The sequence below is a fragment of the Pan troglodytes genome, chromosome X (genome assembly GCF_028858775.2).
Source record: "Pan troglodytes isolate AG18354 chromosome X, NHGRI_mPanTro3-v2.0_pri, whole genome shotgun sequence".
In the NCBI taxonomy this organism is placed as follows: domain Eukaryota; kingdom Metazoa; phylum Chordata; class Mammalia; order Primates; family Hominidae; genus Pan; species Pan troglodytes.
In genome coordinates, this window is record NC_072421.2 from 55,128,207 (window position 1) to 55,150,497 (window position 22,291).

Below are 22,291 nucleotides of genomic sequence, written 5' to 3' on the forward strand. Positions count from 1 at the left end.
TGTGTGGGATATGTTAAAAGACTTGAGGAATTGAGGAGTGGCTTTTTTTTTTGATAGAGAGATTCTAAAATAGAAAGATGGCTATTGTCCCAGAGTTAACATGTAATATAAAAATAATAACTAGTGTCTCAACAGGAATATTTTAGCACCTGATCAAATGATTCTGAAGTTCATCTGAAAGACCAACGTGTCAGAATTGATAGAAAAGGGGAAATCAATGAGGGAGGGCAAGCATTATTTCACATTTCAAATATAATTTAAGCTACAGCAATTAAAATAGTGTAGTAGTGGTACAGGTATAAACAACTCAATGGAAGAAAATTAAAAGAAGAGAGTTACATACAAAATTGAGTGGGGATGTAGGTGATGATAAAAGAGCCATTTCAAAACAGTGGGTGAAACAGGGATTCAACAAATAATGTTGAGTTCCTACCACTTTAATTTTGTCCAGATGGATCAAAGATTTTGAACGTACAATAATGCAACCAAAAACTATGAATGTCTTATATTGGAATGGGTAAGACAATTGCAAGCATGACAGCAAACTCGTGAAGGAGGCAAGAAAATGATTTATGGAAGCGTATATAAAACAGATATTAAAATATTTAAGATTTATTTCTATGATGGTGAAGTTTTCTGAAACACATTATTAGAGTAACCTGTGGCTCATATTCTCCAAAGCCACTGGAAGTGAAAGAAAGGGTGGGCGGGGGAAAAAGAAAAGTGCTTTGCAAGTTCATTTTCGTTGTCAGGAGCGCTGGTGGTTTAGGTTCTCCACAGACGCAGGAAAACATCAGTCACGAGGCGAATGTCCCAGTCAGTGTGCATGCTGCACAGACCTGTTGCTGCACTTGTCTGTTGTTACGCATGTCTGTTGCTACACGTGTCTGTTGTTGCGCATGCGCCTTGCTGCCCGCCTTCTGTCCACACACAGCTCTGCAAGGAGAGTGTCTTCATTCTTTCCGCCATCTTGATTCTTTGTCACTGACCGAGACTCAGCCGGTAGGTCCGCAGAGCGGTCTTCCTGGGAATTTAGTTGTGGGTGAATGTGTGGAGGAGCCAGCTGGCTTTGGACAGGTCCTGCGGCACAGTCCGTGGCTTCCGAGGGAAAAGGGCCTCGCGGTCGTCGTCCGGCCCCTCCCAGGTCGGGATGCCACCGTGGGACTTGTCGTCGTGGCTGGGCTGGGACGAGGGACGAGGGAGGAAGGTGGGCCGCAGAGGGGAGGGATCGCGTGAAGATGGGGCGAGTGCTGGGGGTGCTGTTAGAGGTGTCTGAGTCTCGAAAACTCCTGGAACCCTCTGAGAGAGGACAGTTTCCAGACTCCTCGGTAGGGACGCGGGGAAGGGACCGTGTGGTCAGTAAGGAAGGGGCCTGGGAACTGGGAACGCTGTGGGCTGGTGACTGTGGCCCCGAGGTCTGTAGAATGCCTGGCAGAGGTGTCCCGTGAGGAGCATAACGTTCACTGTGTTTCACAATTTCTCACCTCCGCCATGGACGCCATGGAAGGAATGGGCGAGGCTGTGCTTTCCAACAAGACTTGATTTTGAGAGGGGTGTGGGGGTGAAACGGGCCTAGCAAATCAGAGTGGGACAAAAGCAGTAGTCATTTCAGTTTCAATTCTCTGCCCTTTTTTCCCCCAAATGTCTTCATGATGGAGAGTCTAATTGTGAAACCAAAACGCAGAAATGTCCTCTGTCTTGCTATGGCGTTAAGGGGATTTCTATGCCTCTTCGACTATGATACAAACAAATCTGTCCTTAGTTTGATTGGAAAGCGTGGGTACTTATCAATGCTCTGTGAATTACGTTGAAAATATTTTCAAAATTAAAAAAATACAAATCACCATTTTGCCATGGAATGTTCATATATATAGCTAAGTTCTTATACACTTTTTCCAAATAACAGTATTCTATTTTCAGTGGGAAATATGAGTGAGCATGTGAGAACAAGATCCCAATCCTCAGAAAGAGGAAATGACCAAGAGTCTTCCCAGCCAGTTGGATCTGTGATTGTGAGTCCTTTAACATTTGATGTTTCCTATTAACACAATTTATTTTAAGAAATATTTTTGAGCTAGTGTACACGCACTGATACAGGTGTTCCATGCTGATAAAAAATAATGATGGCATCTCATGAAGGAAACGTTGGTTCAGGAATATTATATTCTGGTGTTACCTGTATGGATATGGATATTTCTCTCTCTCTCTCTCTCTATATATATATATGTGTGTGTGTATATGTATATATGTATATATATGTATATATGTATGTATGTATATATGTACATATGTATGTATGTATATATGTATATGTATGTATGTATGTATGTGTGTATATATGTATGTATGTATGCATGTATATATACATGTATGTATATACATATGTATGTATGTATATATACATGTATGTATATACATATATGTATATATATATGTTGGAAAAATGTCTTTAGATTTATGATTTGATGCACATATGCATTTGTGTATTCATATTATTGACTTTTTATTCACACACACACTTACACCCTTAGGTCCAGCAGCCCACTGAGGAAAAACGTCAAGAAGAGCAACCACCAACTGATAATCAGGGTATTGCACCTAGTGGGGAGATTGAAAATGAAGGAGCACCTGCCGTTCAAGGTGAAGGGAGAGTGGAGAATAATGCTTATGGGTGGCGGAGGTATATTTATGCATTATGTTTTATGACATACCAGTTACAGGAGGACAGAAAACATTAGGAAGGAATCTTAAACATTTCCTACTGCTGCTGTGGAGAGGGGTGGAACAAGGACACATAAAAAGCCACTAAACTTTCCTACCATTTTGACGGAGGCTTTTTATTGATTGGGTATTTGCATGGTTGCCATAAACCTTTGAGTGTTTTCCACAGCTCCCGTATGGTTTGTTCAGCCATTTTCTGTTTTTTTGTTTTGTTTTGTTTTATGTTTCTGTGGAAGAATGGCAGCTTGCAGTTTCCTAGTCTGCCATCTGCGGACATCTCATGTATTTTTTAAGAAACTTTTTAACACACATTTATTAATGCTTCCTCATGCCACATAATATACTAAGTGCTGGAGAAGTCAGTGCCAAATTTTTGCCTAAAGCTCATAGTCTATTCAGATTGACTCAAACAAATCACTGATTTAATGTGATAAGAATAAGAACAAATGAGTACAAAAGGGACAAGTAAGTTGTCTAGGGCCAGCCTTGGGAAAGGAAAGGGCAATGTTTGAACATCTCTGCTTTCCTGTTTTCCTGGCAGCAGATTCCTGAAATAATTAGCCTACAGGTTTTTAACTTCATAATGATGAGGGAATAAATATTATCATTTCCTCGTTCATAGTTCATGTTTTAATTTGTAAACTGATGACCTTTTTATCTTTTAAGAGCCTGACATGGAAGCTTTTCAACAGGAACTGGCTCTGCTTAAGATAGAGGATGAGCCTGGAGATGGTCCTGATGTCAGGGAGGGGACTCTGCCCACTTTTGATCCCACTAAAGTGCTGGAAGCAGGTTTGTTATTCATTTAAGATGCAAACTATATGGTTTCTGTTTTCACAATATTATATTGTGCATGACACAGAGGTAAAATTACTACTACTTTAATATCATACTCATGTCTAAAGATTCTTTGAAGGTAGTTCAGGCCCCAGATGGCTGCCTTACACACTATCAGAGATAGAGGGCCAGGTGTGGTGGCTCATGCTGTTAATTCCAGCACTTTGGGAGGCCGAGACAGAAAGATCACTTGAGGCCAGGACTTCCAGAGATGGAGAAAAATTGGGTCAAAGCTAATTGGATTACGATATGAAAGATATGAAACATGCTAAGACAGTAGATTTCGAGTGTCTTCACAGCTATGTGAAGCATATATTAATTAGCTTGATGTAGCCATTTCACAATGTGTATATATATTTTAAAGCATCATGTTATACATGATAAATATATACGGTTTTATGTGTCATTTTTAAAAAAAGATACGAAAACGTGTTCTGACTTTTGAATGTAAGTCATTTAAGCAACAGTCAATGATTTTCAAATATTTTTATAGAGGCCTGTTTTTAACAAATATGTAACATGTTTATAATAAGCATTAGTTTATATTTCGATGTTAACTGTGATGTTAATGGCTTAAAGCTAGCATGGGTATTCAGTTTACCATATAAACTGAACTGCTTTTAGGCATGTAAAGAGGCAGGAGTACCGGTGAAAATAGTGACAAATGTTCGCCCTACTTAAAGCAACTACATGATGGCTACACTAGTCCAAAGTAACGTTTTTACACTTTTCCACAAGAGACACAAAACAAATGTAATACTGACTTTTCTGTTTCCTTCACTTAGGCCGTTCTAAGCATATTCTATATTCAGAGTGTCATTTCATATCAGACTATTTAAATGATACTTTAAAATATCTTTTTCCCTTAGGATTTTATTTCGTTGAATTTTCATTGAAAGTATATGTGTTTTTTTTTACTTTCCACTTATACATACAAAATAGATTCACTTGATTTAATTCATTCTGAACTTGAACAGTCTCTTCGTTTCCTTATTCTACTAGAAAAAGTGGCATGAATTAAAAATATTGTTAATATGCCTGGAAGTCTACCTTCAGAGTTTATTCAGAGGCTAACTGGCTGTAAGCTAAAGGGTCACTCACCCTCAGGGTTCTGATATTAGTTCATCAACAACGGTAGTTGTATACCTCTAGTGTCATATGAATAAAAATCTGCTGAGTAACGGGCCCTAATTTAATATTTATTTTATAGGTGATGTGCAACCATAGGTTTCAAGCAAGACAAATGAAGACTGAAACCAAGAACGTTATTCTTAATCTGGAAATTTGACCGATAATATTCTCTTAATAAAGTTTTAAGTTTTCTGCAAAGAATCCTTGCACAGTTTTGTTAAATTTATTTCTGGATCTTTAATACTCTTGAGAATTGTATCTTTTTTGAAAGTTTAAATCCTGTATTTGAGATGGTACATAGAGATAAAATGTTGGTACATTGATTTTCTATCATAGATAGATAGGAACCTGGACGCTTTCATAGGGGGATGCCAACAGCTGCACAGATGGAAAAGGCCACCTGGGGCCAGGCATGTCCACCATGGGCTTTCCACCTCCTCGTTTTTAGCACATGCACAGTAAGAATGAAATGAGCAACATGGAGTAGCTCAGGCTGAGGACCCGCCTGCATAATAAAAGATTAGGTTGGGGGCTGCCAGAGATTCACACCCTATGCAGATGGTACACCTGGTCCTAACTGGTTGTTTGTACCCTATGTAGGTGATCAGATACTACCTCCCCACTAGCTCATCTATAAAAACCACTGCCTTTCACTGCCCGATGGCAACCGTTTTTTCTGGGACCCCTCTCTGTAGTAGAAAGCTGTTCCCTTTGTTTCTCCTATTAACTTTCTGCTCTACACCTCACTCTTGGTGTGCCCATGTCCTTGATTTCCTTGGCTGTGAGACCAAGAACCCTGGATGTTACCCCAGACAGTGAGGCCACTTCAATACTAGCTGTGGGTCTGTGGTATATGGCTTTTATTACATTGAAGTATGTTCCTTCTTTCCCCGGTGTTTTGAGGGTTTGTATCATGATGAAATATTGAGTTTTATTAAATGCTTTTCAGCATCGATCGAAATGACTATATGGTTTGTATCCTTCATTCTGTTGATAATGATTTATCACATACATTAATTTGCATATGTTGAACCATCCTTCCATCCTGGGGATAAATCTCACTTGGTCATGATGATGATTCTTTCTAGCGTATTGTTGAATTTGATTTGCTAGTATTCTGTTGAGGATTTCTGCATCAATATTCATCAGCGGTTTTGCCCTGTAGTTTTCTTTTTTTGATGTGTCTTTGTCTGATTTTGGTATCAGGGTAATACGGGCCTCATAAAATGAGTTTGGAAGTATTCCCTCCTTCTCTATTTTTCAAAATAGTTTGAGTAGGACTGGTATTAGTCCTTCTTTAAATGTTGGGTAGAATTCATTAGTGAAGCCATCAGGTCTGGCGTTTCTTTACTAGAAGACTTTTATTATGGCTTTGATCTTGTTACTTGTTATTGGTCTGTTCAGGTTATGTACTGGTTTTTCCTTTTCATATTTAGTACTTCCTTCAGGAGGTCTTGTAAGGCAGGCCTGATGGTGACAAAATCCCTCAGCATTTGCTTTTCTGGAAAGGATTTTATTTCTCCTTCCCTTATGAAGCTTATTTTGGCTGGATGTGAAATTCTGGGTTGAAAATTCTTTTCTTTATGACTGCTGAATATTGGCCCCCACTCTCTTCTGGATTGTAGGGTTTCTGTAGAGAGATCCGCTATTAGTCTGATGTGCTTCCCTTTGTAGGTAACCTGATCTTATTCTCGGGCTGCCCTTAACATTTTTTCCTTTGTTACAACCTTGGAGAATCTGACGATTATTTGTCTTGAGGTTGCTCTTCCCAAGGAGTAATAGAGTGGTGTTTTCTGTATTTCATGAATTTGAATGTTGGCCTGTCTTGGTAGGTTGGGGAAGTTCTCCTGGATAATATCCTAAGTGTGTTTTCCAACTTGATTCCATTCTGCTCGTCACTTTCAGGGACCCCAATCAATCATAGGTTTGGTCTTTTCACATAGTCCTATATCTCTTGGAGGCTTTGTTCATTTCTTGTCACTTTTCTTTCTCTGATCTTGTCTTCATGCCTTATTTTAGTAAGTCGATCTTCAATCTCTGATATCCTTTCTTCTGCTTGATTATTTCAGCTATTGATACTTGTGTATGCTTCACGAAGTTCTCGTCCTGTGTTGTTAAGCTCCATCAGGTCATTTATGTTCTTCTCTAAACTGGTTATTCTAGTTATCAGTTCATGTAGCCTTTTATCAAGGTTCTTAGCTTCCTTGCATTGGGTTAGAACATGCTCCTTTAGCTCTGAGGAGTTTGTTGTTACCCATCTTCTGAAGCCTACTTCTGACAGTTTGTCAAACTCATTCTTCATCCGGTTTTGTGCCCTTGCTGGAGAGGAGTTACCATCATTTGGAGAAGAGGCATTCTGGTTTTTGGAATTTTCAGGATTTTTGCACTGGTTTTTCCTCATCTTGGTGGATTTATCTACCTTTGATCTTTTAGGCTGATGACCTTTGGATGAGGTTTTTGTGTGGGGGTCCTTTTGTTGATGTTACTGCTTTCTGTTTTTTAGTTTTTCTTCTAATAGTGAGGCCCGTCTTCTGCAGGTCTGCTGCAGTTGCTGGAAGTTCTCTCCAGACCGTTTTCCTGGGTATCACCAGTGGAGGCTACAGAACAGCAAAGATTGCTTCCTGCTCCTTGCTCTGGAAGCTTTTTCCCAGAGGGGTACCACCCTGATGCCAGTCAGCGCTGTCCTGTATGAGGTATCTGTCGACCCCTGCTGGGAGGTCTCTCCCATTCAGGAGGCACAGGGGTCAGGGACCCACTTGAGGAGGCAGTCTGTCCCTTAGCGGAGCTCGAGCGCTGTGCTGGGAGAAACCTCCTTGTCAGAATCTGCTACTCCCTTCAGAGCCAGCAGGCAGTAACATTTGTCTGCTGCGGCTGCGCCCACAGCTGCCCCTTCCCACAGGTGCTCTGTCCCAGGTAGATGGGAGTATTATCTATAAGGGGCTGCTGCTTTTCTTTCAGAGATGCCCTGCCCAGTGAGGAGGAATCTAGAGAGGCAGTCTGGCCACACCTGCTTTGCCAAGCTGTGGTAAGTTCTGCTCAATCCGAACTTCCTGGCCTCCTTAACACTGTCAGGGGAAAACTGCCTACTCAAGCCTTAGTAATGGCAGACGCCCCTCCTCCCACCAAGTTCGATCATCCCAGGTCGACTTCAGCCTGCTGTGCTGGCAGTGAGAATTTCAAGCCAGTGGTTCTTATCTTGCTGGGCTCCATGGGAGTGGGATCCACTGAACGAGACCACTGGTTCTCTGGCTTCAGCCCACTTTCCAGTGGAGTGAAGGGTTCTGTCATGCTGTGGTTCCAAGCTCACGGCTTCCCTTGCCTGGGAAAGGGAGGCCGTCCAGCTCCTTGCAGTGTGATAGTACTTGATACTCAACAAAGTGTAACTACTATACCTGTTATTAATAATAAAAAATAATAGTAATGAGTGACCATAGCAAATCCCTCTGCATGAATTCACTAGGGTTTGTGACTGTTGTTCTACACTTTGACCAGAAGCATCTAGTGGTTGTGCATTCTTCACATGATTTTCATTCATAACAAAGGTTTGATAGACTCTTACTCCCTCAACCTCAAATCTGCCATCAGAATGGGCCTGCATTCCATAATTCACTGAAGAGATACCTTGTTACAGTCCTGAATAGAGATTGTGGCTGGGGCTGGGACCAGGGAGCTGCGGAGGTGAGATCTGATGGTGAGGCTGAATGAAGGATGTTGCTGAAGAAAATGTTATGGAGGAGGAGGCTGATGCCCACACAGCATCCTTAGGGAAATGGTAGAAGTTTTCACAGGAGATTTTGTGACTTTTTGCTGTGGGGTCTGCAGCATCAGTGCTCTTTCCTGTCCTGACAATGTCCCCTCCCCCAGATGATCCTACCTCCAGCCCTCAGTAATTGTTTGCTCATTTAGGTGAGTGTCTGTGTGTCATCCAAGTGGTGGGTGTTGTATAATAGATTCAATGATGGGAAGAGCTACTGTTTACTTAATCTACTGGGTTCCCAAGTGTTTTACATGTATTATCTCACTTAGATCTCACAATGTCCATGTAGAGTAAGTATTTCCCTTATCTCTTTTATACAGATGAGGAATCTGAGGCTCAGCATGGTTAAGGGAGACAACATTCTCACAGCCTGTAGAACCTGTAGAGCTTGGAGATTAGGAAAGTGGACTCCTGGGTGGAATACCTGGCTCTTCTTCTTAGAAGAGCTATGTGATCTGGAGCTAATCACTTAATATCTAAGCTTCAATTTCTTCACCTATAAAGTGGGAATAAGCAGCACATCAAAACATTCAGTCTGTTTTTGCTCAGTGCACAATGTTGCGCTTTGAAATCTATCCTGCTGCAGGTTCTCTTTATCTCACTCTCCCTGCCTTCCCCCTACATACACAAGCCTCTCACAACAGTGTGTATGCTGGTGTAGGGAATACTGTGCTTGACTCCGCAACATCCATTGTATTCCAAAATCTTTCCATCTCAGACTTTAATGGTCATCCTTTCTATCTTCAGAAATGGGTATGTGACCCAGTGTTGGCCTAGGTGAAAGAAGAAAATATATCCTGGGGACTCCTGTGAAATAATTTTTTGCTCCTAGGAAATAGCAGACACACAAATTCCTCTTTTGCTTAGGGATATAAACATTTTAATCCATGAGGCCTGGAAAAATTATAGCTATCTTGAGACCACCTTGAGGTTTAACCCAGCATGTAAAAGGGTAGAGCACATATGAAAGAACTTGGGTACATGACGACATCTTTAGTCCCTTGAAATGTCAAAGGAGGATTAGAGTACTTAGCTTGAAGATCTGTTGGGAGGCTCGAGTGAAATAATGAGCATAAGACCTGCAATTCTTCTTGGAAAAAGGAACAGCCAGCTCCTTTGCCACTCACAGCCTTCATGACTGGCTTCATCCTCTAGCCTTGTCTCTCCATCCTCTTTCATATTTACATATTCATTCATTCATTTAATGAAATAAGCAGGCAGTGAGGGCCTGTGCTGCACCATGGCCTGCTCTAGGAATAGGGGATAAAGCAGTGGCCACAACAGATAGCACATCTGCTTTACTGGACCCCATGTTCCTTCATAGAAGAGAGAGTGTATACTAATAGACAAATATAAACATGATGGAAACCTAATGGGCTTGTTTTCTGTAACTTTTTCCCTTCAGGGACCATGAATAGTTTTGTGTGTAAGGACTGAGAATCTCAAGGTACATGTAGAATTGGGGCTACTCAATTACATGTCTCATGCATTGATTGGTTCTTTGGCTAAACACAGCAGGCTTTTCTTGGGGCTTTCTTTTTTCTGCAACCATTGGGTTCTCTGGATTGCCTGCTTCTCCAGTTTCCATTGTGGAATATATAAGGCAGTAAGAACATTCAGGGCATGAAGCAGAAGGAAGCAGATTCCTCCACCTACAGCACGAATTTCTGCATGTTGGTGCTAGTGCCTCAGCTTAATAGATACAGGAGCTTTCCATTTGGTCTGGTATCTCGTGTGTGGGAGTGCTAATAGCATGCTCATGCCTGCTGCATGGATCTCATGGAATCATTGGGTTAATTAAAAATTGTTGAGGGTGTAGGTATTTAGCTTTGTTTTTCATGACAAATAATTGATAATCACTCATTAATCGTTTACCTTTTTCTGAAAGATACTCCGCATTATGTGTGTTTGTATGTGTGTATGTGTGTGTATATAGATCTTTTATATGTGTATATATGTATATATACATATATAAGGGATATGTGTATATATACATATATAAGGGATAATCTGCCTGTCACATATATGTGTATAGCTATAAGACATGCAGATTATATATATATATATATATACACACACACACACACACACACTATATATCTTTTATGTGTGTGTGTATATATGTATTATATGTATTGGATTTTGACAAGGAACTGGGTGAGCTGCAGGTTAAATTATGTGTGTGTATATGTATATTATATATATACATATAAACACACACACATATATAAAAGACATGCAGATTATCCCTATGTCCTCTTCTCTGACTGTTCTTCCCATGGCCCTCCTTTGCCTGAACTCGACTACCCCACACAGACTTGCCTTCAATATTTATGCCCCTTGGTTGTTCTTTTCAGACTAACTTACTGAGTAGAAGTTTACCAGGTCCAACAGGATCCTGTCGTTGTCACCCTGTCATCTTCTGCCTTCTGTTCAGGCCTTATTCCTGCTCCCAGCTGCACTGGTGTCCTTGCAGTGTCTGTGCTTTGTCAGGCAGGCTCTGCCTCTGACACTTTTTCCAAACTGTTTCATCTGTCTGGAAAGTTCTGACCCCATGTATCTGCTTGGCTGACTCCTCTGCCCTTTCACATCTTCATCAAAATGTCACTTTCTCAATGCAGCCTACCCTGGTCACTCTGTGTAATAATTTAATCTGCAGCTCACCCAGTTCCTTGTCAAACTCCAAATTTCCCTTGCCTTGCTTGACTCTCCCCTTTTCTACAGCACTTAACACTTTCTAAAATACCGTGCAATTTGTGAATTTAGCACACTGACTGGTTACAGTCTTTCTCAATGTCACCACCTTCAGAATCTAAGACATTGCCTGAAAGCTGGCAGGTGTCAATGAATGTTTGTTGAACTAATTGATCTTTTGGAAGTAGCATAAATAGGAACATCATTTCCATTCCTGTCAGGAGATAAGATGGAATTTACCTTCGTAGGCACAATATGTGTGACTTTAAAAAAAATTGCATACATTGCAAATCTGTCTAGTCAGCTATGAGGTGTTCAATGGCTAGAACATGAGAAATTTTTCTATGAAATTCCACATAGTAGCTGGCACAGTTCTCAATATAGTGTGAAATTTAAGTACCATTTCCCAAGTCTCAAACAGTAAATGACATCTTTAGAGTTTATGTTTCTGATGCATAAAAGTATTTTTCATTTAATATATATTTTTGATTCAAAAAGTATCATTTGATAAATGCAATGATAAACTATTGTGAAAACCATACTATGGGATATCTTAAATATCACAGTAGGTGTAATGGTACATCTAATAGTTTGTACTATTCTAAGAACTTTTTTCTATTTTGTTTCATTTGATCATCATGTCAGACCTTCCAAAAATACCATCTGTACATCCATGATATCTTTTTTTTTTTTTTTTTTTTGAGACGGAGTCTCGCTCTGTCACCCAGGCTGGAGTGCAGTGGCGTGATCTTGGCTCACTGCAAGCTCCGCCTCCTGGGTTCACGCCATTCTCCTGCCTCAGCCTCCCGAGTAGCTGGGACTACAGGCGCCTGCCAACACGCCCTGCTAATTTTTTTTTTTTTGTATTTTTACTAGAGACGGGGTTTCACCGTGTTAGCCAGGATGGTCTCGATCTCCTGACCTCATGATCCGCCCGCCTCGGCCTTCCAAAGTGCTGGGATTACAGGCGTGAGCCACCGATAAAGATATCGCCTCCATGATATCTTTAGTAAGAGGATTAAGAGATATATAACTAATTTAACTAACATACTAGGAAGCATTTCTTACACTTTACTGACATAATTGCATTTAGTTCATATAGCTGAAGTCCTCTGTGTTTGGTAATATTACAATTCCTTTTTCTCAGATCAGAACGCTGAAACACAAAGAGCTTGTGTAATTTGCAAGTGATTGCAGAGTTTTAAAATAGCATACAAGGGATTAGAATTCATGGAGGTTATTTTGGAGTATAATAAAATGCATCCTTAAAAAAAATCTACCTTGCTCATTGTGTTAGTAGGGATGATTCTGAATGAAAGTAACAGGATATTCCTACCTAAACTGTTTCAAGCCATGAAGCAATTCCTATTCATTAACAAAAAATGAGTAGAGTTGAAAAAGAGTGGGTTTTGATGGTACAGGTATTGGAGGGGCCTACAAAGAGTTCCAATGAGATATCAGTAGATATCTATTACAGCAGCTGAATTGGCTATTATAAATGAGAGCAAATGTCCACAAAAAGACTTGTTCATAGAAGCTTTGTTTGTAATAGCCCAAATCTTAGAGCCAACATGTCCACCAAGAGGTGAATGGATAAAGAAACCATGGCATATCCATACCATGGAATGCTAATCAGCAACTTTTGATACACACAACAAACTGTATGGACCTTGAGGGCATTATGCTGAATGGAAAAGGCCAACCCCAAAAGGACACATATTGCATGATTCTTTTTTAAGTAACAGTCTTAAAATGAAATGATTAGAGAGATGGAGAACAGTTGAGTTGTTACCTGAGCTTAGAGATGGTGCTGGGATGGTGGTGAGTGTGACTACAAAGGGATAGCATGAGAAAGATCTTTATGGTGATGAAACAGTTTTGTAATTTGATTGGATTGGTGATTACACATATCTCCACATATGATAAAATGACACAACTACATACACATTGTTCCAATGTCAATTTCCTGATTTTGATACTATACTATAGTTATGTAAGCTATAAACTGTCTTGGGGGAAACAAGGTGAAGGGTGTATTATCTTTGCAACTTCTTGTGCATCTATAATTTCAAAATAAAAAGTGAACACAAACACACACACACAAGTATATTTCAACAGACCTAGTACTTCTGGGATCCAATCAATAAAGTGAAATGAAACCATTTAAAAAACAGGAAATCAGAAACACTGCATAGATGCTTTATACCTTATTGTCAACATGGTAAGGGAGGAAAGACTGAAACCTAAGGAGGGAAAATGACAGCTTGCACCATGAAAACAATATTACCAAGAGTATAGAATCATTGCTACCCGGTTGCCATTGCCAAAAAGCAACTGCTTCCAGTATGTGCCAGGGTGATGCTAAAATACTGGAGGACAGATGCTGATGCCACAATTGGATTGAATTGCCAGCTGATGTGATTCTTTGTCATAAGACTGGATGCTGTTACTCCTCCTGACCATGTTTTCAAAAGGATTCCACTCAAGCAGTTGGTAATGTTGACGTTCATGACCCCATTTATTTTGATCTTCCTTTACCTGAGGATGGTAGTCTCAAGAGTTTTTCTGCTTATGTTTATAGGAGCCTCTGAAATGATGCTTCTGTTTCGGGCTTCTGTTTTGGGTTCTTCTTCTTTCTTTCCTGTGCCCTTTCTTGTAGGAGAGTAGGCTGGGTAGTTCCAGGATTGAGCATCAAGTTATTGAGTTCTTGTGTTAGGTTATCCCAGGAAGAATGGGAGGTTACTTTCTTCCTGGTTGAGATCCCAGAAGTGTTTCCCATATACCCCTGGCAGCAGTGGCATTCACATTTGAATCTCTTCTGATGTGTATCACATGAGAAGGAGGCTTTTGCTTTTCTGTCAACCTGATAAGGTGCCATGGGCTTGATATATCTCTGTCTCATGCATTCTACTAACTTTTTTTTCTTCTGGGGTAACCTTGAACTTTCCCACTGCTGATCTTCTTCCAGCCGCTCAAAGAAAAAAACATATTAGAAACACAAAGATTGTGTTTAAAACATGTTATGTTGCATATTATTCCTGGAATGCCTATAAAAACACCTACACACATTTCAGGAAGAATCCCTGATAATTTCAGCAACTGAAATCTAATAAATTTATTTAGTAATTTCTTTTGGTAAGCACCAACATAAGCAAATAATGTAGTCCAAAAATGGGAAATATTGGCTTTAACCCTATTTTATCCCCACTGGATTACACATGCCACAAGAAACCTCAGGATCACACATCTTCAAGTGGAGAGTACATATCACAATTTCTAAAGTTACAAATACTGAGATCTTTTGCAGCACTGCTCCTCAAAAAGCCTACTCTTTGGCTTACAAAAAAATCTCAGGCCAGGCACGGTGGCTCACGCCTGTAATCCCAGCACTTTGGGCGGCCAAGGTGGGCAGATCACGAGGTCAGGAGATCGAGATCATCCTGGCCAACATGGTGAAACCCCGTCTCTACTAAAATACAAAAAATTATCCGGTGTAGTGTCATGCACCTGTAGTCCCACCTACTCGGGAGGCTGAGGTAGGGGAATTGCTTGAACCTGGGAGGTGGAGGTTTCAGTGAGCTGAGATCGCATCACTGTACTCCAGCCTGGTGACAGAGCAAGACTCGGAAAAAAAAAAAAAAAAGAAAAACACCTCAGACTCCCTCCATTAGTTGCATGTAATACGAGGCAGTCCTATCTCATTGGGCACCTCGAGATTCTTAGGCCCCACGAATAAATGTATTCCTGATCCTAGGAGGTAAGATACTAGGGACAGTGATGCATTTACATTTTCATTTATTTGGACTGGAAGAATGAAAGCAATAAAAGCAAGCCCCAGCTAATTCAGTTCCTTATGACTCCTCTCTCCCTCAGCTACAGTTACTCACTCTAGAGGCTTAAATATTCAATATTCCTTGGAACAAATATGTGCTCAAATTGCTCATTACCTAGAGTTTCCTTCACCAGCCCACATCCTTTCTTAAGACAAGCAAAAGACTTGAAAAAAGGAAAATGAACCGAAAGAGAAAGTCACTGGCCACAGATTCCATTTGGTGGGTGATTTCCTACATTTTACTCTTCCAGTCTTTTGCAAGATTTCCCTCTAATTCAGTCTTACACACACTTACTGAGTGCCTGTCTCATGACCTCCCCTGTGTCAGTGATACAGAGATATGTGACAGATAATAAAAACCACTTATTTAGTGTAGCCTGTGGGCCAGGTACTGAGAGTTGGGAGTTTTAGATCCATTAACTTACTAATCCTCCCTGCAACTTACAAAGTAGGTAAGATTATTGTTATTTTGCAGATGAAGAAACTGAGGCTTAATGGCAGAATGACTTAAGTGTCAGGGCCAGGATTGGAATTCATTTGTGTTCTATATTATACCAAAACCAATGTCAATAATAATTGTGAATCCAAGAGTAAAGGGGGCTGGGAATGAAAATGTAGTCAGGATTAGGTCATGGAAAGCATCGAATGCTGTGGTAACAGTAGCAAAAAAGGCACAGACCATATGACAGCCTGGAACAAACTCCATCCAGCATGAAGCTGCAATATCTCTGGGGACAGAATTGGGCATAAGCTCAACTGATCCAGACAATATATGGGTTATATATTTATAATTGCTAGGCATGGACACATGCATTGGGAGTGGGTGGTTCGTGTTCAGGATCCCAATGAAGTGGGTGATGAATGGAAGAAAAGCTGAGAACACTGCATTAGAGGAAGAAGTGGCTCTTGGCAAGACCCTCTAACTCTCTGAACCTGTTTTCTCCCTGTAACTAAAGAATAATAACTTCTGGTCTTAACATGGTGGTATAGAAGCAAGCTGAATTCACTTCCCCCAACCTCAGCAAAATGGGGAGGAGGTGGAGTTAAAGTATAGAAATTTTGTGTGTTTTTGCCTTCATTGGTTTCTATTATTTTTATTTGTGATATAAGTTGTATCGTTAAAATAACTTGTTATATCTGTACAATTTTGTGTAAGCCTCATGACAACAATGGCACAAAAATCTATAATAGATTCACTAAAAATTAAAAGCAACAAATTAAAACGTACTACCAGAGAAATCACTTAACCACAAAGGTAGAAAGTAATAAGGGAAGAAAGGAAGAGAGAAGTCAAAACAACCAGAAAACAGGCAACAAAATGCCAGTAGTAAGTCCTTACTGAACAATAATAACACTGAATGTAAATGGTCTTAATTCTCCAATTAAAAGGCACAGAGTGGCTGAATGGATAAAGAAGTAGTTGGGGTGTTAACCCAACTATATGCTGCCTTCAGGAGACTTAGTTCACCTATAAAAACACACATAGCCTGAAAGTGAAGGGGTGGAAAAAGATATTCCATGCAACTGGAAGCCAAAAAAGGTCAGGATAAGCTATACTTTTATCAGATAAAATAGACTACAAATGTAAGATTTTAAAGAGAGACAAAAAAGATCACTATATAATGATAAAGGGGGGTCAACTCAGCAAGAGGATATAACAATTACAAGTTTCTATGCACCCAACACGCGAGCTCCCAAGTCTACAAAGCACACATTAATAAATCCAAAGGGAGAGATATACTGCAATACAATATTAGTGGGGGACTTTAACACTCCACCATCAGTAATGGACAAATGATCTAGATGGAAAATCAACAATAACAACAATATCAGAGTTAAACTACACACTAGATTTAATAGGCCTAACTGACATTTATAGAACATTTCATCCAATTACTGAAGAAGACACATTCTTTTCATCAGCACATGAAATATTCTCCAGAATACATCATATCTTAGGCCACAAAAGAAGTCTAAATGAATTTTTAAAAACAGAAATTATATCAAGGATCTTTTCTGACCATAATGGAATAAAACTAGCAATCAATAACAAGAGGAACCTTGGAAAATACACAAACACATGGAAATTAAACAACATGCTCCTAATTGTTTTTTTAAAAACTTTATGGGTTTTTTTTTACATACTTTAAGTTCTAGGGTACATGTGCACAACGTGCAGGTTTGTTACATGTGTATCCTTGTGCCATGTTGGTGTGCTGCACCCATTAACTCATCATTTACATTAGGTTTATCTCCTAATGCTATCCCTCCCCACTCCCCCCACCCCACGACAGGCCCCAGTGTGTGATGTTCCCATTCCTGTGTCCATGTGTTCTCATTGTTCAATTCCCACCTATGAGTGAGAACATTGCGGTGTTTGGTTTTCTGTCCTTGTGATGGTTTTCTGAGAATGATGGTTTCCAGCTTCATCCATGTCCCTACAAAGGACATGAACTCATCATTTCTTATGGCTGCATAGTATTCCATGGTGTATATGTGCCACATTTTCTTAATCCAGTCTATCATTGATGGGCATTTGGGTTGGTTCCAAGCCTTTGCTATTGTGAATAGTGCTGCAATAAACATACGTGTGCATGTGTCTTTATAGCAGCATGATTTGTAATCCTTTGGGTATATACCCAGTAATGGGATGGCTGGGTCGAATGGTATTTCTAGTTGTAGATCCTTGAGGAATCGCCCCACTGTCTTCCACAATGGTTGAACTAGTTTTCAGTCCCACCAACAGTGTAAAAATGTTCCTATTTCTCCACATCCTCTCCAGCACCTGTTGTTTCCTGACTTTTTAATGATCGCCATTCTAACTGGTGTGAGATGATATCTCATTGTGGTTTTGATTTGCATTTCTCTGATGGCCAGTGATGATGAGCATTTTTTCATGTGTCTGTTGGCTGCATAAATGTCTTCTTTTGAGAAGTGTCTGTTCACATTCTTTGCCCATTTTTTGATGGGGTTGTTTGATTTTTTCTTGTAAATTTGTTTATGTTCTTTGTAGATTCTGGATATTAGCCCTTTGTCAGATGGGTAGATAGTAAAAATTTTCTCCCATTCTGTAGGTTGCCTGTTCACTCTGATGGTAGTTTCTTTTGCTGTGCAGAAGCTCTTTAGTTTAATTAGATCCCATTTGTTAATTGGAAAAAACTACTTTAAAGTTCATATGGAACCAAAAAAGAGCCCGCATTGCCAAGACAATCCTAAGCAAAAAGAACAAAGCTGGAGGCATCAAGCTACCTGACTTCAAACTGTATTACAAGGCTACAGTAACCAAAACAGCATGGTACTGGTACCAAAACAGAGATATAGACCAATGGAACAGAACAGAGCCCTCAGAAATAATACCACACATCTACAACCATCTGATCTTTGACAAACCTGACAAAAACAAGAAATGGGGAAATGATTCCCTATTTAATAAATGGTGCTGGGAAAACTGGCTAGCCATATGTAGAAAGCTGAAACTGGATCCCTTCCTTACACCTTATACAAACATGCTCCAAATTGTTTACAATTTCTTGAAGCAAATACCAAAATCTATGGGATATGGCAAAAGCACTAAGAGGGAAGTTTATACCAATAAATGCTCCTGTCAAAAAAGTAGAAAGGCTTCAAATAAACAACCTAATGATGCATCTCCAGGAACTGGAAAAGAAAGAACAAACCAAACCACAAATTAGTAGAAGAAAATAAACAATAAAGATCAGAACATACATAAATGTAATTGAGACTTAAACATGGAAATATATTCCGTGCTCATGAATTGAAAGAATTAATATTGTTAAAATGACCACATTACTCAAAGTAATTGACAAATTCAGTGCAATTCCTATCAAAATACCAATGACATTATTCACATAAATCAATATATAAAAATGACATTTGCAGTCCCATGTTTATTGCAGCACTATTCACAATAGCAAAGACATGGAATCAACCCAAGTTTTCATCAACAGATAAATGGAAAGAAAATGTGGTATATATATACAATGGAATATCATTTCATTGTAAAAAAGAATGAAATTCTGTCATTTCCTGCAACATGGTTGGAACCGTTTATGTTGAGTGAAATAAAACACAGAAAGACAATATTTCATGTCCTCATGTGAAAGCTAAAAAAGTGGGTGGTGGCCTGAAGGTAGAGAGGAGAATGGTGATTATGAGAGGCCAGGAAGGTTAAAGGGAGAGAGGGATGAAGGGAAAAAAGAAAATAAATGTAGTCATTACCACTGAATTGTACAGGTAAAAATGATAAAGATGATAAATTTTATATGTATATTTTTACTTCAATTAAAAAAGAATAAAATCCACTATTTCTTGTTGCATTGTGTATGAGTGATTAGCACAGGGCCTGTCCATTTTAGGCTTTTTAGAAATAGCCACATTTTCCCTTCTAAAATTGATTCTAAGAAATAACTGACTGAATGTAAAAAGACTTATGATCGAAGATGTTTACAGTAGCCTTTTTTTTTTGTAATAATGGACAATGTATGGCTCTAGAGCCTGTGAACTTTCCATCACATGTTTCAAGTAAAGATATTGACATTGCTGGGAACAACTGTGGAAGGTCACAGTGAAAGGTCAGTTACTGGGGTGAAGTTAGTAGACAGATTTAGATGCTGGGCCAGTTTCCTGTTACTTGCAAATTATAAGCAGAAACACTTAAATTTTACTAGAAAGAATATGAAGAAGGTGGATTTAAAATTTTCTGAATGGACCAAGATTTAATTCTGGCTCAGAAAAGGGTACTTAAAAGTAGAATCTATTTATTATACTTGATATGTCTGTCTGCTTGAAAATATTTGTAAAATATTTTATTTTGATTTTTAAACAGTATGGAAGTGCCTTAAAAAACTAAAAAAAAAATAGAACTATCATATGATACAGCAATTCCACTACTGTGTATACACCGAAAAGAAAGGCCCTCAATTAATGTTTATATCTGGAATGAATGAAGTGCTTGGCACAGAGAGGGTGCTGAGTGAATTACAGCCTTTATTATTGCTGCTTTCCTGGTTGATTGAAGCTAAGAGGAGAGGAGATAGTCAATGAGAGAACAGTACAAGTTGCCAAGACACTGAGGAAGGAAATTGCTTGGATGTGGTCACCAACATCCACCTAGTTGCCTAGACCAGCACCCTAGCAGTCGTTCTTGATTGAGCAGGTGCCACCCTTATTAGTCAAATGGTCCACACCCAGCATGGAGAGGAGCCCTGAGGCAGGAAGTAGGAGCCGGATTCCTTTGTAGTTTCCTTTATGCCACCTCATCAAGCCTCAAGTTTATAAGTGCTTCAAATTCCCAGTCACTCCCTGTTCTGTTGTCAGTATTTATAACAGATATTAATATTAATATTACCCCTCTAAATATGAATGCAATTCCAGTGCAATCTGATCATTCCCTCCTATTAAATGACTATCAAGAGTAATGACAATGATTATTATTTCCAATCACGATGTGTTGAACACATCAACACTGTAATATAAACTATGAACCCTAATGTATACAGGGGGAAAATGAAGCTCAGCAAGAAATAGTGGCAAGGCTAAAGAGCCAGTTAGTTGGAGAACATTGTGGTGGCATATGTACACAGTGGAATAGTATTCAGCCTTTAAAAAGAAGGAAAGACAGAAATCTTGTTACATGCAACAACATGGATTAACCTGGTGGCCATTATTTAAGTTAAATAAGCTAGGCACAGAAAGAAAAACATTGCATGATCTCACTTACATGTGAATCTAGAAAGTTGAACCTAGAAGCAAAGAGTAGAATGGGGTTACCAGGGCTGGGGAGTGAGTGGGGAGATATTGGTTAAAGAATGCAAAGTTTCAGATAGGAGGAATAAATTCAAGAGGTTTATTGTATGCTGCTCTGTCTATGGAGTAGCTGTTCTTTTATTCTTTTACTTTCTTAATAAACTTGCTTTCACTTTGCACTGTGGACTCGCCCTAAATTCTTTCTTGCATGAGATCCAAGAACCCTCTCTTGGGGTCTGGATCCAGACCCCTGTCCTGTAACATATTTCTGGCAACCACAGAAGGGACTATAGTGCAGAAACCCTGACTCAGCGGCTACCTTTGGGTAAGTGTCGGGGTCCTGTAACATCTTTCTGGTGAATCCTGAAGGGACAATAGTGAAGAAACCACCCCCACCAACCCAAAGGAAACAGAGTGCAGCACTGATTGGATGACTTTGGGTAAGTGGTGGGGTACTTGAGTAAAGAATGGGATTGGGTTAGAGGCCCAACTTAGGGGAGTTAGAGTCTCTCCTAAGACAGAGTGGGTTAGAGGCCCCTCTTAATAAAAGGCAAGGATGCTTGACTGACCTTGGGTTAGAGGCCTGACTTAGGAGGGTTAGGGTCCCTTCTAAGATTCAGGGGGTTAGAGGCTCCTGGCGGTAAAGTCCCTCTCAGCTAAGAACGGGTTCGGCACTGTGGAATGTGAACTGCTATTCTCTTTGGATTAATCTGCCTTGCATTCTTTACTGATGGCTATGGGTGATAGGATTAGGCATGTACAGGATTGTGGGACATGGGAAGCTTTTTCCTCCCTAAAAGGGGAAACTCGAGAGCTGATAGGATTGCTGGAAAAGATCCCTGCTCAACTGGCAGCAGCCGCCTGAACTTTTCAGTGTCACTGCAATGGGTGGGTCTTTCTCTGGCTTCCCTGATCATTTCGCCTTCCCCACCCTGCCACAGGCAATGCTTTTCTTTCTCTCCTTTCTCTTTCTTTTCTATTACTCAGGGCAACAATCTTGCCCAGAAACCACATGTTGAAACTCCTGGCCGGAGGCTGGATTAACAATGACAGGGCCCAACCAGGGAAAAGTTTAAACCTTGCGAGTTTAATTGTGGGTGCTAACCAGAGTGGGTAATGTCTATATTTTTTCACATGTATTTTGCTCTAGCCAGAACAGAAAAAGATAATTTTCCTTTGTGTTGTTGCTTGGTGCCTAGGGCTATGGTGTAGCCAGCCGGGTCACTAGGCCTGCTCAGGGAAAGGGAACTCAGAAGCGTGGCATGCCAGCAAAAGGATAAGAATTTCTTACCAGTCAGATTTCTGGCACTTTCTCTCTCTCTCTCTGTGTGTGTATGTGTGTGTGTAAACTGGATGTTTCCCTCTGGTCAGTTATGCCCTTGGGAGCTTGACCTTGTAACGATGTGGCCATGCTTTCTCTTTTCACAATGGCAGCCTGGGTTCAGGGTTCAATTCCCAGCTTAGGGGATGATCCTTTATCTTCTATCTGTCTATGTATTTATATGTATTATGTGTGTGATGTTTATATATGAAAGAGCTTTAGTTAGTTTGAA

The 22,291-nt window shown here is 39.9% G+C and overlaps 1 protein-coding gene across 3 annotated transcripts; it reads left to right on the forward strand.

Annotated features, from left to right (window-relative positions):
- Positions 1 to 897: 897 nt before the first annotated feature.
- On the forward strand, positions 898 to 4,890 carry LOC107966361 (putative G antigen family E member 3). 3 transcript variants are annotated; one of them, XM_001152656.6, is made up of 5 exons: positions 898 to 1,002; positions 1,921 to 2,012; positions 2,532 to 2,640; positions 3,388 to 3,513; positions 4,769 to 4,890. In XM_001152656.6, the coding sequence occupies exons 2-5, from the start codon at positions 1,929 to 1,931 to the stop codon at positions 4,783 to 4,785; spliced, it is 336 nt and encodes a 111-aa protein (XP_001152656.2). In that variant the 5' UTR covers positions 898 to 1,002; positions 1,921 to 1,928; the 3' UTR covers positions 4,786 to 4,890. The 3 variants fall into 3 exon arrangements, with proteins under 3 accessions (XP_001152656.2, XP_009437418.1, XP_016799822.1); XM_009439143.4 differs by having other exon boundaries at positions 916 to 1,002; positions 1,907 to 2,012; XM_016944333.4 differs by lacking the exon at positions 898 to 1,002 and adding an exon at positions 1,041 to 1,144.
- The last annotated feature ends 17,401 nt before the right edge of the window (positions 4,891 to 22,291 follow it).

Coding starts and splice junctions, on each gene's coding strand:
- LOC107966361 (XM_001152656.6), top strand. CDS start 1,929: ATGAGTGAGCATGTGAGAACAAGATCCCAATCCTCAGAAAGAGGAAAT. Junction 2,013..2,531: donor AGCCAGTTGGATCTGTGATT/GTGAGTCCTTTA, acceptor TTACACCCTTAG/GTCCAGCAGCCCACTGAGGA. Junction 2,641..3,387: donor AGGAGCACCTGCCGTTCAAG/GTGAAGGGAGAG, acceptor TTATCTTTTAAG/AGCCTGACATGGAAGCTTTT.